A 17,608-nucleotide genomic window follows, 5' to 3' on the forward strand; every position below is an offset into this window, starting at 1 on the left:
TCTTGAAATTTCCATTGATTATCTAGTTTGTGTTCACTTGATGAATTTAAATATAATTTGAATAACTAGTAAAAATATTGCTGATTTTTAAACAATTAGGATTATATTTTTTTAATATAAAAATAATAATATATTGAATAATCCTAGCTAACCTAGGTTAATCATTAAATTTATGATCTGAATCATAGATAGAACTATAATGCGCTAACCCGGGAAATCACATGTATCTCTCTGTTCTCTTCCCTTATTCTCTTCTTAGCTAGGCTTTCATTGATTTTAGGTCCTTGTTCCCTTCCCTTATTCTTTTCTTAGTGCTTATTTGGCATTGTGGTAGTGGCAGTGGGTAGAAAGTAAACACTGAATTAAAGTGTTTGGTTAATGCAAATTACACTTTTATTCACATAGGTCCCACCTAAAAATTGAGGTTGAACCTCAGCTTATGAGAAGTAATTTTTATCTGTTTTTCCTGCGTTCTTCTCCTGCCTGCGTTCATCTCCTGTGGGAGTGAACTCTCCACTGTTCACTTAAGTGAACAGTGGAGACCGGACTCGGTCCAAAGCTATAAAAATACATTGAACCGGGTCCGACCTAGTAAAAAAAATATTTATTTTTTATTTTTAATTGTGTTTTATTTGAAAAATTAGTGTTTCACATTATCCAATAACACTATATAAATTAAAAAGAGATCGTTTGATGATGAAACATTTATAAAATTTGATCGCAATTCCAATTTTATTTCTGATGATATTTTACCTGATGTTGTTGCGTGCTTACAAAACCAATGAAACTGTAATCTTTATTGGATATATTTCATACGTGATGGAATTGTAGATATTTTAATGGAACAATATAAAATATTTATATAAAATATTATTTATTTCATGATGTAATAATAATAGTTAAATTTACAATATTTAAATTAAAAATCATCAATATATATAATCTCAATTTGAAAAGCATTTTTTTAACCAAACACATTAAACTATTTTTTGCTCAATCTCAATTTCAACCACGGATTTAATTAAACATATATTTTTTCAAACCAACCTCAACTAAAAGTACTTTTATAAAATAATTTTTTTCAAACCACAACCACAACAACAATCGTAACACCAAACACACCTGAGCCTTCATTGGTTTTAGGCTGGAAGGAAATTTGATACTTAATTAAGAAGTTACGTGAGAATATGGGATTAAAATTAAAGAAAAGGACTTGTACTAAGTAAGATGCAATTTAAAATTCGTAATTATACAATCAAATATTAATTTGAAGGAAAGCGACTAAAAAATAGTTCATAGGTGCAACACATGCATCAACTTATGAAGAGAGACACCATATTGAACAGGCGTGTACAGCTCATTTCTATATCTATTAATGGGTTTTTTTTAGGTATTTTTAGAATTATTTTGACTAGGATTTTTTTCGAAGACAAGGCGTGTTGTCGTCTTAGCTCTGGTGTAGCTCCGACAAACAATTTTTCTTCTCTTTCTTGATTTTTTTCTTTCATTTCATTTGCTGTCTCAATTGTAGAGCTGTTTCCCCCCCTCAAATTCAATTTTAGCCCCTTCAATTATAATGCTTAGGTTAGGCTAGCTCATTTCCCGATTTGAGCACTTCTTACTTCTTCATTCTTGCAAGCCTCCCGCCCGTTTTGAATCTTCATCCGTACGGGCTTGTTAGGCCTCGGAATCCAGTAGCGAGACCAAATTCTCGGATGTTTTTTTTATTTTGCAAAAAACACACATCAAATTCATCGAAAACAAACAATCAAATCAGGGTTGAATAAAATCAATTTTGAAGAACCGAATCGAAAAAAATATGCTTGATGCCTTGTTCCATCTTTCAGCCAACTCGTATCGGATTCTCCACCATGTTCACGACAGTCTTCGAAGTAAATAGTACATTATATCGCTGATGAGAAGGGACATGATCTTGTTAATTGCTTCGCGTGACTTCCCACTGAGCATGATTTCCAAGAAGATCACGAATGCTAGCAGATGTTTTCTCATGCCGAATTTTTATGGAACATCTTGCGGTCCTGGTGGTCGATCGATCTTTTTCCTCCCTTGCAGATCGAGGAGGATACTGGAGCAAAGCCTGAAGTGGAAAAGAACTTTGTATGCGCATGCACCCAAAAAGAAACTACTTTTTATGTGCAATGATTAAAGAAGTCCAGTCCAGAAGTGATAAATTAATATATATATTAAAATTATTCAAAAACAGTTATAAAATTAATTTTTTTTTAAAAAATAAATTTTAAGGAAAATCAGATTTAATGTGATGTCAAACAAGTACTTTATGATCTTTTATACCACTATTATGTATTGACTTGTTTTGTTGTTTGACATGGTATGTATTAATTTATCCAGCTGGTGAGGTTGTATGTGAGCACTTGCCGATTGATCTTTGCTCATACTCAATTGCAACTTCTGGGAAGCGATGCTTGCTAGAGAATCACTCGACGAAAGATGGAATTAAGTACCATTGCAAGACATCAGAGGTTGCTGTGTAGATACACTGAACAAGTTGATTGAATCTGATGAATGCATGTGGCCTCGATAGAAACACTGTTTGTATCTCATCGGATTCTCTTCTTCAGCCGCAGTTTTTGACTTAACTTTGCTCGGAGTCATGCTATCAAGCTTGCCGGCATTGTTTGACTGTTTGTATCTCATCGTCCACTCATTCTTTATCTATCTGCTACTACAAATACCTATTCTTTCATTTCATGTGTCAAACATTTCGTACGCTAAAATAATCTACGTAGATGCAGGAGTTTATTTGCCAAACCTGTGTGCCAATCCTCGCCGTGCCATGTGCCAGACTAGAAGTAATGGTGATGCAGCCCGTGCAACTATATGGTGGTGCTGATGTCGCATGGGCTCCGACAGCCATTTGATCCCGTCACTGGAGTAATTTACTTTAATTTTATCAATTAGGGATCACGTATGATCTTTAGTCAAAGAAGAAGAAGAACACACAGCTTGTTTCCATATATGTTCTGTCCTACAGTCACTGTGTTAATTATAATTAGGAATCCTTTCTATGCACGCCTGTAGGTATCTTTGTGTTTTGGAATGATCTCCAACATAATTATTTCAGTAAAATATTTTTCCTCAGCAATCACCAACTCTGTTTTCGCTTTAGAGCATAAGAAAAAGCTTGTAATATCTATCTGAATCAACACTTTGTCCATGCTCCATAGCAATGCATGCTGTCTGTTTCTATAAACAAACTCCAATAAATCACACATACATAGTTGCTGTAAATTCCCAATTGATAAAGGAAGAAAAAATAGCAGTAGAAAACAATTGCACTCCATGTATTGCATAATTTTGTGATCTCTAGCCCATTACCGACTGTAAAAAGGCAGCAAAACCTGAGGTTCCTATATATATGTATATATATATATTCTGGACAAGGAGAAGACAAAGTTGTTTTGACTGGTCTACGGCTTCCACTTTGCCATTTCCAACAGGTGTTGGATGCCCAATTCCTCCTCCTCGCAGGGCCACAGTGAAAAGAAGGCTTCCACTTTGCCTTGCATCCCAAAACTTGGTCAGGTCAGGCGGGCCAGAGAGTGGTACCCTCTTTGTATCACAAGGGTCACTTTCTCGTTCCATAGCAAGGGGACAAAAAATGACACGATACCTTCTTTTGTCTTGAGGGGCTCAGGGTCCCTTCAGCTCTCCTTGAATAAGAGAAGCTATTGTTCTGTAATAGGGTTTTGGATTTTTTCCATGGCCTTCCCTCTTTTCCTCCTAGACTTCCTTTTGCATTTGCGTCTTCGATTAATTGTATTGGGCCAGACTTTGTTGTAAATGAGCTCACATTTCACAATGCCTACGCACTACCATTATGTTATATATATATATTTTTTTATTAATAAAATTAATAACCATGTAAACTTTCAATAATTATTATATTAGCAACCATAAAAATTTGAAATTGAAATCATAAAAAAGCAAGTTATATATATTTTTTAATACATATATATATATATATATGTGTGTGTGTATTATTATCATGTTCATGACTTAAAAAATTTGTTTTAAAAATAATATGATTTTTTTTTAAAAGGGTAAAATATAGCTTAAAGTGGTTGTCTTAAAATCGATGAAATATTAAGTTTTTTGAAAAAAGATTAAAACCATTGAAAAAATAATAATTAAAAAACCGAGTAAAACCGTACAATATATATACTCATGGCTGTTTAAGAACGTCCAACCTGGAACACATGCCTTGTTTAATAACTTTGGTTCTTTCTCTGTTTGTTGGCCAGTAGCTAGGAGGAGGAACATTCCTAGTGTTTATCAAGCAGCATTGACAAGTGATGAGCTGCAAAACGGACAATTAATCTTTTTAATTTCCTGAGAAAAAAAGAAAAGAAAAGAAAAGGACACCATGATTGATTGTGAGCCAATCTTCTGTAGAACATAATAAATAAAAAGGAAGATAATTTGGTTAATACCAAGAGAGGAAAAGATAAAACTTGAGAGTTTCAATTCATTGTTCCCCACAGTTTCCATAATAATTCTGCTCTGCACCACCATAACAAAAGAGGTTTCCTTGCGTTTCCTTTTCACCAACACTGCCATAAACTGACACACAGATATTGAGAGAGAGTTTTCAGAAAAGGAAAGAAAGTTGAGAAAGAAACAAACACCACCTGTATCTCTTGCTTCCTTTTAACACTCCTTCATCTGTCCTAAACTCTGAACTTGGCCCTCTCTCTCCCTCTCTCTCTTACTGCTACCTCTCTTCTCTTGAGAATTGATGAAGCGAATGCTTTAAAGAGACCCTTTAGGCTAACCCCCAGCCTTCGGCACTTTCATCAAATTTCTCCTTTCTGGGTTCTCTCAAAATGGCAACTACACACACTCCCCATTTTGATAGAGTTCATTTCAGTGCCAGCAGCAGTGACATCTCACTCTCTGGTGAGATTGGGGCTCATAGGAACTCGTCGGTATCAGATTGCTTGTCAGAGGTGGATTTGGAGAGTGGAGCTTTGGATATGGAGGTGCATTTGGACAACAAGACTCAGAGAGATTGTAGAATTTGTCACTTGGGTTTGGAGACTAGCGAGCAAGAATGTGGAGGAGCTATTGAGTTGGGGTGTTCCTGTAAGGGTGATTTGGGTGCTGCACACAAGAAATGTGCAGAGACTTGGTTCAAAATCAAGGGTAACACGTGAGTAAAGACTACTTTTCCATTTTCTTTTTGTTAAAAAAGTTTATCTTCCGTTGTTGAATCAGTCTATTTGTCAGAAAATCAGAATATCCATGTGATGGTTTTGAAGAACTTTACATTATGGTTGTGAGAAAGTGTTTCTAAGCTATAATATGTTCTGCTTGTTCAAAAATTCTTGTTAGAGTTTTCTTGGTGGAATTTAAGGGATTTTCAGTTCCGATTTGTTCGATCCAGCATGTAGGTGACTTGAAGTGTTTGCAATAGGATCTTGGGATCTTCTTGATTATATTGCTCTGATTTGATTCGTCATGTCAACTTGTAAATGTACCTTTCCCATTTCTGTAGTATTTCTGAGTTTTTATTAATCATTAATAGAAACCTCCCCTTGAGGAGCAAGAACAACAAGGCAACATAGAGTCAGTTTTGGAGTAAGAACAACAAGGGATATGTTAAAGACCTTTTCTTTACTCTTCTTTTATCTTTTTGTATAATTGGTTTCCTTAGAATAATTGAAGTTGCTTAGGGTTGGGACTAATTAAATGAGAGAGGTATTGTCTTCTACTGTTTCTAGTGAAAAGTAACCAAGGCATAAGTTTGTAACGCCTGAGTTAGATCCTTCTTGATCAATGACCAGTTAAACTCAACAATTCCTGTTCTGGCTATTTATCTAATTAATCACATATCAGCACATTCAAATCTCCAAATGTACCTAGACAAAGTTTCTCAGTTTCCTCCTTGTGCTTGACGTGAACCCAACTAACCACTCTGCAGCTACTATTAGCACTTGTTCCTGTCATGCTGCGGTTATAGCTGTCTTTATTCTTTTGCTTCTTTGTGACCTAGTCGAATAAGGGGGAACAGAACTGTAAAATTGAAGGTCAAGTAGAAATCATGTGGAAGTAGCGATTCTTGTGGTCACCCTGACTTGAACCAAAGCTAAGCTTTCTAATAAATCACAGCATAAAAGGTTTATAATGGTTACATATTATAAAGCATGAAGTGTGGGGACCAATGCACGCTCGTACACACTCTATGTGCAAGTATTGACTTTGAGAAGTAGACAAGTGCTTCTCTACTAATATGCAAAAAATTCATCTGCAGAAATTCTGATTCTATGAATGTCTAGAAGTAAGTGTCTTCTTCTGGTTTATTGTCTCTATCTATGCACATAACATTTGATTGTCTGTTTCCCATGATCAGTTGTCCTTGCTTTACTGAAGCACGAAGCTTCAATTATTGTACTCCTTTGGGCTAGGTTCACTTCAAGTTTCTTGATGACTATGAATAATTTACCTCGACAAGATTAATTAATCTTCGGTCCAACATCCTTTATCTGATCATTTTCTAATTCCTGATGTTTGTACAAATGATCCAAGCTTTGGAAACAGGCAGGAGAATTTTGATTGCAATAATATGAAATTCAGTATAGGGAGATTCTCCAAACATCAGGAGTGCTTGTTATGTATGCAAACTTCTCTCTTTGTCTTCCATTTGTGAATCATTACATATTCTTATACAGAACACAGATCTTCATTTGGCTCTCATTGCCTCTCCTTTTCTCTGTATATAACAGCCATTTCTTGGGGATTTTTGTCATGCTATGGTGGTTTTACCCACTGTCAAAGGTGTTGTTGTTTCTCATTTACTGAAAGAAGTTTGTTTTTCCAACATGTTGCCTTCGTTGTCTGTAAGAAGGGTTGTATATACGTGCCACTAATTTAAGCTTTCTGCAGTGAGTTTTGTATACATTTGCTGCATTATGCCAACATACCGTTTTAGCCAAAAACTCAACACGTTACCTTGTTCGAGACTCCATGTTTAGTTTTATGGCCATTTAATTTTGATTAAAGTTCTAATTGGTCTTAATACCGTTGTGCTCCATTGTATTTGTTCCTGTTTTCACAGGACATGCGAGATATGTGGTGCCACTGCACTTGGTGTTGCAGGCGAGCAGACAAATGTGGCACATAATGCTAGTGCTGCAGTCTTATTAGCACCAGCAGGTCCTCTGATCCTTGTGGAGACCCAAACATTTTGGCATAGTCGCCGCATTATGAATTTCTTGCTTGCCTGCATGGTGGTGGCCTTTGTCATTTCTTGGCTCTTTCACTTTAAAATCCTCTCTTGAACTGAGAAGCAAGTCGTGGCATTTTATTGGCATCAGGGACGAGGTGCGACCCCCATTCCATCAAGTGCCTGTTTTTGATGCTCTATTCCTTCTCTTAGCCTGTGCCACATCTGTAACTTACCCGTCTCTGTAACTTACACATAAATTGTTGGCTTCTTTACTTGCAACTCCTGCCTGTTGTCCTTTCTATGTTTAAGAGCCATAGTTTCCAATTTTGGATGATTGTAGTATCTGGAGCAGAGATGAATCTCTGTTTGGTTATTATCACGCCCAGGTGTTCACTAACTCAAGCAATGCACTACCTAGTACCTAAATTCCAATTTGCAGCAGTTCTATAAATCACTTGGACCATTCTGTGATTTTCTACACATCAAATGGAGACAAATCATATAAGAATCACTGACTAAATTAGATCAAATATATTCAGCTACACTCATAAAAAGTAGGTTACATGTCAAGATCTCAGTCGGTTACATCAATCTCAACCATTATTTTGTATCCATATCTGTGGGATTGCTTCTATAATCATCAACAGCCTTGTCCAAAGTGCTCCTGACATGCTGGCACATCACCATCAAATTCTGACATGCATCCTTCAACACCTCCCTAGCTGGATCACCTGCAAAAGGTACAGGCAAGAAATCAAAACTCAAAAAACATAAATGGGAAACCAGAAAGAAAATTGCAGTAGTTGCATGATCATTTAAAAGGCCAAGGTCTTGTGAATGATTGACAGAGAATATACATGATTCATGTAATAAGACTGCTAGGTATTGGTTAATTTGCATTGAAAATCTTAATAGCACCTTGATCACAAACTGTTACCAGGAAGGAAATAGGAGTGGGGTATTCGATCAAAGACAAACTAGTTTAGTTTAGCGAAAAAGAAGCACATCTCAAAGAGGAACCCCAACATTTGCAGCAAGCTGCTAGTGAGATTCTTGGAGTTGGACAGAGAAGAGTTCCCGATAACCAATAACTGGGATAAGACGGATCAACAGAACAGTTTGGCTTCAACTCTAATCTACAAGTACATGCCCAGAGAAGGTAAATGAACCAAATTGAAATCCATACAGTAATTGAAACTGCGAAACTAAGGCTTAACAAAATCCAAAATACATAAAAATAGAATTATCAATTGTCCTCATCATAACAGAATCAATCTAGTCTTGAAAATCAGGGGAGATTCTAACAATAATGTATGCATAGGTAGTAGCATTAGAGAGGAGAGGGGGGATGATTAACGACCTACCTGTAGTCTGTACTCGAATATTAACCTTAGCATCAGAAGGATGAGGAATGCTGTATCCACAGAATGATACCCTTGGACTGCAAAGCCACCACAACCATAATTATTTCATTAAAACAAACAAATAAAAATAAAAATTAAGGGACAAAGAGGAGTAGAGACTCTTGATTCAAGGCGAATCTGACAGAGTTTGCGAGAGTATGATCTTCGTCTACAAAACAGAAGGTTGCGCTGCTTGGATCCCTCACTGAACCGTGCTCCATTCCTAACCAAAAACAAGATCTTTTTATTTTATTTTATTTTATTTTTAAGGTTGGATAGAGAGCATCTCTTTCGTCTCTTACCTGTTTATTATTGTGGACGCTCTGATTTTTGTGCTTCTTTCTTTCTCCACTCTTCTTCTTCTTCTCTATCCAAAACCCCAAAACAGCTAAACCCTAAATTGTGAAACTAGGCTCAGTCTTACTTAAGTGTTTGTATTTGTACACGTGTCCCCTTTTTGTCTCGGATTTACAGTTTGCTCCCTCAGCTTCATTCGGGCTTTGATTGCGTGGCTTCTTCTTATTGGGCTGTGACATCATCATCAACTCACTACCTTTTCTTTTGCAATAGAATACACACACGGTGGTCTCTCTCCTCCTAAAACCCTAATTCCCGTCCATCTCGCGGCTCCTTCTACTGTTCTTACACTGTAAGTTTGGATTCGATTTCGTTCTACATTACTTTTGAAAATAAAGGTATTATGGGTTGATAGCTGTTTTCTTGTGCTGTGTGCACAGGGAATAGAATGGCTGCCAACAACGTTGGTCTCCCAGCTGGTGTCTCCAAAGAACAGGTGGGTCTTTTCATTTCAGATTTTTCTCTTCTCTTATGGGACTTCTAGGCACTGAAGTAGATACCCTTTTTTTATTATTTATGGTGATTCATTGCTTGGTTTTGAATACTAGTATTTGCTTTGTTGTTCTATTTATATATTTTGATTGAAATGTTATTGCTGTTATTTTTGTGGATTTCTATCAGTGCTTTGAGTTTTTGGTTTTTGATGATGGTGGTGTAGGCCTATGGCATGGCTGCGACCGAGATGGAATACAGAGTCGAGTTGTTTAACAGGTAATATGATGATCCTTTTGTGTTATACTAGCAAGAGGGAAAAGCATAAGCATGGGATATGTTTGGGTAACTGGGGGCTTTTGTTTATTAAACAATTACAATGTTTTCCCGGTTGCTTTTTATGCATGTTTCATTTTCATTATTCTCGTTCTCTTTTATGGTTTATTTGATTCTCAGATTATGTAAAAAGCTCACTATGAGTATTGAAGTGCTAGGATTTTGCTGTTTACCGAAGCGTTTTTTTAACTTTGATGTTTTTGGATGGGATTATTTTGATAGACCACCTGGCTATCTTGATATATGCTTATGGTCATGCATTTTGGTGATATATGCTTCCAGAATTATTCTTTTGACGGTTCCTATTTCTATACAGAATTTCCTGAGCTCCTCATTTTATTTTGTTTATTCAGGCTTCTTAATACATGTTTCAACAAGTGCATTGACAAAAGGTACTTCTTGTTTTTTGTTTTTCTTCTAGTTGTTAGGGATCCTTATGAAAGTGCTGAAAGTATCTGAACTTTACATTCATTTTTATTGTTTTTTGGATTGTTCTTCAACTTTGATGTTTTTTCTTCATGTTCAGGCACAAGGATGCTGAGCTAAACATGGGTGAAAATAGTTGTGTTGACAGATGTGTTTCAAAATACTGGGCGGTAGGTTGTTTACCTTTTTTCAACTAGCTGTTCGACTTTTACAACTCTTTATTGTTTAGCAATACTTGGAACTTTAGTTAATAAACAAATATCTGTTTTAACCAATTCATGCATGTTGATATTTTTAAATGCAGTTGTGCGAAACAATTTTGTCAGATGTATCCATTTGTACGAGTATTAGTTTTTTTAGGTGTACAGCACAAGTAATGATATCATGTTTCTTGCTTTTATCAGCTCAATATTTCATTTGCTACTTTTCCTGTCATTTCTATTCAAGACTTGCTTGCAAAATCTTGCTAGCATGTACCTCGACCTGTGGACATTCAATCTTTTGTATAGTTGCAGTTGTTGGATGCATTTCAGTAGTAGTTGTAGTTTTAATCAGAAAGACTAGACTTTCTCTAATGTTTTGGCTGTCACTATCATCATTTAAATTGTTCTAATTTAAATTGTTCTAAGCATATCCATAGACACCCAATTATAAAATGGCTAATATTCATAATGCGTGACTTCTACTTCTATATACTATCAAATGGTTCCACATTTGTTGGAACATTTAAGCATTCATTGTTATTATATATAAACATGAAGAATTGTTATACTACATATTAAATGCTGATATTTGCTTTCCCTCTGTACCTCAACAAACATATGTGGTTGCTTTGAAAATGTGTCTGTGCTTTTAGCCATTTCATACTTCTGCTATAACATCATTTTCGAGCTCCTATTTGGATGGTATGTAATCAAAGCTCAAATGATTTTTCCAGGTGAATGGTATCATTGGCCAGATGCTTAGTGCTGGTCAACGTCCAATGTGAAACTCAGACCTACTCGGATTTGAAATTTGTTCTACATGAATACATGTTACATGCGCAGAGGAAGGGGACTAAAAATCACGTTGTTGTCATTTTTCTCATCTCTAATCTATGATGTCATCTTCATTTGCTTAAGAATTAATTGCAGTTCTTTCTCAGTCGTTTAGCTTTTACTTCAAGTAAGATTAATTTTTTGGCCTTGGGTTCTTACTGATGAGAGTTCATCTTATTCCTGTAGTACAAGATCTGTGTCATTTACATGTTAAATTTGTCGCGTAATGCTGAGTTATTATTGGCAGTTTTTGGTGCATGAATTAAAATTGTGTAATGAATATTAATTGAACATTACTCGACTCCTGTTTAATGTTACATCTTACAGCATTTGGTGAAACTGGAGGTTATTGGCTATATCTGTTTTTGGTAGAAAAATTGAGTATTTGCATGTACGGTTCAGATGGCAAATTGTCCCTCTGAGGAACTAAAAAACTTACTGGTGCTTTATTGATAATTGATTTTGGTAGCGCTAACGTCATAGCATTTTCAATGTTCGTAGTCCTAACTCCTAACATAAGAAGGAGCGACCGATTTCTTCTCTTCCACCAGGTTGCCATTAGTGCAACCAAGTTTCTCAGGCACATGTAGACATTCCTTTTCCGTTTGGTGCTACCGTTAAGTCATTATATCCGTGCAACTTTGATGTTAAACTAGGCTATCAGAGTCGACTCGCACCAGGAGATCACTAATCAGCTGAGTTCAGATGATCTGTCCGAGTGATCCATAAAACGGGCACCTGTCTAAATTACAGCTTTCCAATTCATTTCACTCAAAATTTGGTATTCGATGGCGACTCTGGTTTCCTAGGAAAGACGTTCCAGGAGTCATACAAGGCTTGTCATTTTGATGTTTTTTCAACTGAGAAGTGCTTGGAATTGCATCACCAAACACAAGCTAATTTTGCTTCCGCTTGTGGTGGATGTATTATTAATCCAAATACAAACAACAAGTTGCCATATAGTCAAGGTCTTGGAGTTCTGATCAAAATGATAATGACACGTCCACCAAGCATATAAATATTACAGTTAACCCCTGTGGTGCTGCAGTAATTCAAGCGCAAAAGGAAACAAATAGAGATGAATACATGGAGGACGTAAGTTTAAAAGGAAAAAAATAAATACGAAAGGCTATACATTTTCAGTTTCCATGATTTTTAGCTTCTAAAGATGACCCATCTTTTAGAGTTTCCTGTGCATCAGTGTCCATCCCAAGGCTAAAGAGGGAAGCAGCTTGAAGATAGAAGGCAGTGGGCCACTCGGGAGAAACTGCTTGAGCTTGCATAGCATCTCCAAGAGCTTGTTGTGGCAAGTCACTTATCAAGTAGCACAAACAGCGTCTAGCAAATACAGTTGGAGATACCATGGTCCCGCCATCGATAAACTACACAACCAGAAAAGAAAAGTTACATCCTACAATTAGGTAAAACTGTAAGTACGTTCTATGACTTTCCATCAAATCAGTAACTAAACTAATGGGAATATTTTAATCCATGGCAAGGCGAAGCTATTTGAAATGCTGATAGAGTTATGAAACAAAGTTTGCTTCAATATAAAAACAGCATCTTTATAATAGTGTTTCCTTTCTTGTAAAGGACAGGCCTCGCTTCTTCTGTTATAGAGTTGTAGGGCAACCAATTATTTCATTAAAGTATTCCAAATGTAGAAGAGCATATCCTATCCCTTTACCTATCTCTTCCATGTCACATAACAGTAAAAATGTGCAGCAACCATACATTTTACCATGTCACGGCCTATATCAGAAATGTCTCTGCAGTTGTCAATTAATATGACTTACTTGAGTATAACAATCAATGGCAGTGTTAAAATCTTTAGCTCGAAAAGCAGCATCACCACGTTTCTTACAATTCAGCGTTTCCTGTATCTGATCTGTCCACATTTGGAAGGAAAGCTACAAGGCAAAAAAAAAAATTCAATTACACTCAGCGTAAAGTAAAGGTACAAAAATAAAATAAAAGGTCAACTTTGTTAACATGTTAATAATTGAAAAGGGTAATCAAAGTACTTTTCTGTTTATTACCATGTTGTAAAATAAAACTTTCAGCATGGGAGAAAATGATCATTATCTGTTTTGGAAGGGTTATCCCTCATATTTCCAAGTAGACTTTTATATGCCAAAGGAGTCTGATACTTTTCATAGTTTTCTAGTAGTTTAAAATGATCAATAAAAAGCACTTCCAAATTCTGAGTTACAATATTTGACATGTCAATTACAATATTTGACATGTCAATTGTGAACAAGGAATGAGATGAAATATTGGAACAAACTCGTATGACTGGATGAGAAATGGTAATTTCTGCTGACTGAAAAATGATGGAAATAAAAGAAACAATGGATATCAATATGTAAATCAAACCATCAGACAACCCAGAGACATTAACAGCATTGTTCAACTCATGCAAAGCTTTTTGTCAAAAACCAAACAAAATATGCACTAGATACCAACCTCATTTGCAATTCCCTCATCATCATTGTATCCCACCTTTTCCAGCATTTCATGTATTGCAGTAAGATCCAGTCTTGAGCAAGCTTCCCCTAGAGGTGTCAATGACATTGTTTGCTTTGGGGATTCAGTTCCATGTGGAATACCCAACAAAATATAGGATGGAACCTGCTAAATACCGGTAACTGAGATGATATAATATATTAAACAAATGCACCATTTTAATTTACATGATGAAAACTTTAACAGAAAGAGCAACACTATAAAAATACCAATGAAATGGCTCATACATGAGTGCATTGCCTGGCATAGGAATAAATGACACACCTGAGTATCTTTTAGAAGAGGAGTGAGAGCAGTGACAAGAGATTTTGCATTGGGCCTCTCACGAGCTTCATACTGTAAGCAACGTGAAGCTAAACGCACAAGTTCAGTTCCATCATCGTTTGAAAAATGACCCTCCAAACAAGAGTCCATCAGCATCAGAAAATTTTTTCCGCGTATAAGGTCAAGTGCCTGCCAAAGAAGCAAGTGAAGGGAAAAAGCAGTATTTAGGTCAAAATTTTATCTGAATTGCAGAAATGATCGGGCACCATACAATCCTAATTTCAAGTGTTAAAAGCTAATTGTTTACCACGAAAATTCTGACCTCAATTCAAGATAAATTGAAAACACAAATTAATTTTCGAGCAACTAAATATCATTTAGAAATGCTAGGAGAAATCCATACGGAAATTCAACCTCAAACAATTATTAGTTCAAAAGGAATATATATTACATGGCTTGGAGGGATATGTTTTCCACTGAGAAGATCAAGTAATAGGGTGCCAAAGCTATAAACCACGCTCTCTGGTGTCACTCTTCCTGCCATACATAAACATCTACATTAAGCTCAATCAATAGTATATTGACAATATTGGCACCCAATGTATACAAATCCAAGCAAGCAAACACACGAGCTTCACTTAATACCAGTTCTCAAGTACTCGGGAGGGGTGAATGCCAAATTTGTACTGTAGCTCTTTCCATCTCTACTGTTCTTCATCAGGCCAAAGCAGGAGAGCCTCGGGTTACCATCCTGACAAGTGCTAACTCAATTTAAGATGCAGATCATGAAATCAAGTAAGTTGGCTTTTTTATAAGAGAGATAAAATATAGTACGCACCTGGTCAAACAAAATTCTATATGCATTAAAGTCATGGTACAAGGCCCTTCCTTTACTACTACAGTACTCCAAAGCTTGAGCTAAATAAAGAGCCACTCTCAACCTCATAGCCCATTTCATCGGCTGATTCTCCCCTGAACCCAAATTCATTTTTTTACACATTATCATTAATTCCAACTAATGCTTAACTATTTTCAAAAAAAAATATTAAGGATGAAGAGTAAAGCTGGCCTTACAATGAAAAAGATGCTTAGAGAGAGTCTCATTAGGCATAAACTCAGCAACAAGTAACCTCTCCTCTCCTTCACAGCAACACCCTATCAAATTGGCCAATCTTTCATTCCTTAACTGCCCCACTGCTCTAGCCTCCTCCTATATAATAAAAATCCGACCACAGCAAAGTCACAAAAAGCTTAGAACTGAGAGCAAGATTAACATTAAAAGAAAAATGGAAAAAAAAAATTGAAATTACAGACAAGGAATTGGCGAGGATCAGGCCAAGCAGACTTGTTAAAGCGTTTAACAGCAATCCAGCGATCATCTTCTTGAAGCTTTCCTCTGTAAACTACATTCGGAGCTTTCTCTCCGTGTTCTGATACTATGTTGTCCGAACTGAACCCTGACGTGGCAGCTCTTAGCTGCTCCAAACTGTACTCTCTAAACCCACCAGGCAATAACTCCCCATTCTCTAAACACACAAGTTTATGTATTATTTATTAAAGCCCAAAAACAAGAAAGAGAAATAGATTAAACCCTAATCACTGAGGGAAAAAAGAGAGAGAGAATGCAGTGAGAAAATGAAGGAAGATGAAATAGTCCTGCTGGTGGCAGTAAAAGCAAGTTAGATTACCAAGATCAGAGGAATAGTTGAGATTTGATTTGAGATGGGAAGGCCACCAACAGAGTGATAATTTGGAGCACCTAGCTCCCATTGCCTCCTCCTATGATCTATACCACTTCTTGTGTTTCTTCTTTTAATAAATCTTGAAAACCCAAGACAAGAACAAAAGTAAAAACAGAGAAGTTTTACTTTTTAGTACTCATATTTTTTCAGTATTCTGTGTTTCTCTCTTTTTTTTTTTTATCAATGGCCTAGCCACGAAAGCCTAGAGCTTGAGGAGGAGTGTTCAGTCTAGTACAATAGTACTATGCCTCCCTTTCTTAATTCTTGCATATATACACACACACACACACAGCACTTTCTTGCGGAGTGGAAGAGAGAGAATGAAAGGGTGTTGTTTGGGAAGCAAGAAAGTGAGAGAAAAAGAAAACAAACTTTTTCAGGATCCAATGCTGTTTCACCCTCACTCTCTACATCTTTTCACTTCATTATTTCTTTCCATTTCCCTTTCTTATTCCTAGATTCTCCAGTTTTTTCACAGGTGTAGCCAATCAGAATCCAACGCCACTCTCAACTGGAGCGCGTGAATACACTTACTGCGGGATTGTTGGATACCTGCGCGGCAAATAAGCTCTATGGGTGCAATTTGCTGTGAAATGAATGTCGCGTTTGGTTACTGTAAAGTTGCGGAGATGGTGGAAATAAAAGGTATATATTTTTTTGTGATTTCTATTTAAGAATAAAAAAATTTATTACAAAATTATCTTAATAACATATATATTTATCTTTACCTTTTTAAAACAGATATAAATTTGTCTTTTATGTGCTTATTCTTTTTTATTTGAAAACACTAAATAAAAATAACCTAAAAGGTATGAAACATATACATGGGTCCTCAAATTTGTCAAATGAAAACTCAACAAGGACGGGAGAAGTAAAAAACTGAAAAACTGATTAAATTGAAAAAAATTATAAAAAATAATTAAAAAAACCGAATTGTAAAAAAAAAAAACAGATTAAAGCGATTAAAATTTTGAAAAAACCGACCGGTTCGGTTCGGTTTTGGTTTTATAAGCCTGAAATTGAAAAAACCGAACCAAACCCAAACTAAAAAAAATCGAACCAAACTGGTTTGAACCTGTTTTTGTCTAAAAAAATGAATCGAAACTGGTCGGTTTGAATTGGTTTCGGTTCGGTTTTGGTTTTTTAAAAAAAATTCGGTTTGGTTATTTTTTTTTATAAAAACTGAACCGAACCGAAAATAATCACCCTTACAATATTTGATTTTGAGATTTATTGAGTTTAAATATTAAAACCAGATTTCATAAATTTTTATGCTGAATAAATGAAATATTATGAATTTTCTTCTTAAAAAAATTAATTTCAATTAACTCATTATTTTTTTTATTTTTAAAAATCATATTCTGAAACTAAAAAACCTTTGGCAAATATGCTTGATAGGTTGTATATGATCTGTTTATAGATGTATTTTTATTGAAAATATATTAAAATAATATTTTTAACTTTTTATATTAACACATAGAAAACACTTAAAAATTGATTTAAAAACTACCCACCGGCCACCACCAAACAAATTATATAATAATAACGTCGTTGGTTATTTTTGAAGATGCGAGTTTTTCAGGAATGAATTTATCGGCAGAAGAGAGTGGAGATTAATCGCGGAATGATTTGGATCACTGTAGTGATATCGTGGCGTGGCGTGTGATGCTGGGTGCTGGTCAAAGTCAAAGGAAAGGAGATTCAACTGGGCAGTTAAGATGCATATTTATTTATTTTCTATGTAAAGTGTGAGCTATTAACTATGGTTTAAGCAAGGTTAAATGGTGCATTAATTACTGTGTCATTCAATATATATATAAACACCCTCAAGTTACTTAAAAAAAGAAACTCGAGGGTATATTTTTTATTATTATTATT

The 17,608-nt window shown here is 35.7% G+C and overlaps 4 protein-coding genes and 1 long non-coding RNA gene across 7 annotated transcripts; 2 read left to right on the forward strand and 3 right to left on the reverse strand.

Annotated features, from left to right (window-relative positions):
- Window positions 1-3,196: 3,196 nt before the first annotated feature.
- On the reverse strand, window positions 3,197-4,809 carry LOC133681193 (uncharacterized). 2 transcript variants are annotated; one of them, XR_009836447.1, is made up of 3 exons: window positions 4,671-4,809; window positions 4,473-4,602; window positions 3,197-4,339 (listed from the first exon to the last, which is right to left on the reverse strand). It is a non-coding gene; the product is annotated as an uncharacterized LOC133681193 (long non-coding RNA). The 2 variants fall into 2 exon arrangements; XR_009836448.1 differs by having other exon boundaries at window positions 4,473-4,592; window positions 4,671-4,803.
- Window positions 4,810-4,859: 50 nt separating this feature from the next.
- On the forward strand, window positions 4,860-7,586 carry LOC133681190 (uncharacterized). The gene is made up of 2 exons (XM_062104360.1): window positions 4,860-5,191; window positions 7,097-7,586. The coding sequence occupies exons 1-2, from the start codon at window positions 4,866-4,868 to the stop codon at window positions 7,317-7,319; spliced, it is 549 nt and encodes a 182-aa protein (XP_061960344.1). The 5' UTR covers window positions 4,860-4,865; the 3' UTR covers window positions 7,320-7,586.
- Window positions 7,587-7,707: 121 nt separating this feature from the next.
- LOC133681191 (uncharacterized) lies at window positions 7,708-9,040 on the reverse strand. Its single transcript, XM_062104361.1, has 4 exons — window positions 8,913-9,040; window positions 8,731-8,833; window positions 8,572-8,648; window positions 7,708-7,938 (listed from the first exon to the last, which is right to left on the reverse strand). The coding sequence occupies exons 2-4, from the start codon at window positions 8,829-8,831 to the stop codon at window positions 7,808-7,810; spliced, it is 309 nt and encodes a 102-aa protein (XP_061960345.1). The 5' UTR covers window positions 8,832-8,833; window positions 8,913-9,040; the 3' UTR covers window positions 7,708-7,807.
- A 105-nt stretch (window positions 9,041-9,145) lies between these two features.
- On the forward strand, window positions 9,146-11,537 carry LOC133681192 (mitochondrial import inner membrane translocase subunit TIM10-like). The gene is made up of 6 exons (XM_062104362.1): window positions 9,146-9,259; window positions 9,348-9,403; window positions 9,626-9,678; window positions 10,089-10,127; window positions 10,262-10,331; window positions 11,099-11,537. Exons 2-6 carry the CDS (start codon window positions 9,356-9,358, stop codon window positions 11,147-11,149), a joined length of 261 nt encoding a protein of 86 aa, XP_061960346.1. The 5' UTR covers window positions 9,146-9,259; window positions 9,348-9,355; the 3' UTR covers window positions 11,150-11,537.
- A 538-nt stretch (window positions 11,538-12,075) lies between these two features.
- LOC133675825 (serine/threonine-protein kinase BSK5-like) lies at window positions 12,076-16,130 on the reverse strand. Of its 2 annotated transcripts, none has more exons than XM_062097326.1 (10): window positions 15,677-16,130; window positions 15,303-15,514; window positions 15,063-15,198; window positions 14,827-14,960; window positions 14,634-14,739; window positions 14,440-14,525; window positions 13,989-14,177; window positions 13,665-13,832; window positions 12,995-13,108; window positions 12,076-12,580 (listed from the first exon to the last, which is right to left on the reverse strand). In XM_062097326.1, the coding sequence occupies exons 1-10, from the start codon at window positions 15,756-15,758 to the stop codon at window positions 12,338-12,340; spliced, it is 1,470 nt and encodes a 489-aa protein (XP_061953310.1). In that variant the 5' UTR covers window positions 15,759-16,130; the 3' UTR covers window positions 12,076-12,337. The 2 variants fall into 2 exon arrangements, with proteins under 2 accessions (XP_061953310.1, XP_061953320.1); XM_062097336.1 differs by having other exon boundaries at window positions 13,665-13,829; window positions 15,677-16,128.
- Window positions 16,131-17,608: the final 1,478 nt, after the last annotated feature.

The sequence above is a fragment of the Populus nigra genome, chromosome 1, assembly GCF_951802175.1.
Source record: "Populus nigra chromosome 1, ddPopNigr1.1, whole genome shotgun sequence".
Classification (NCBI taxonomy): Eukaryota; Viridiplantae; Streptophyta; class Magnoliopsida; order Malpighiales; family Salicaceae; genus Populus; species Populus nigra.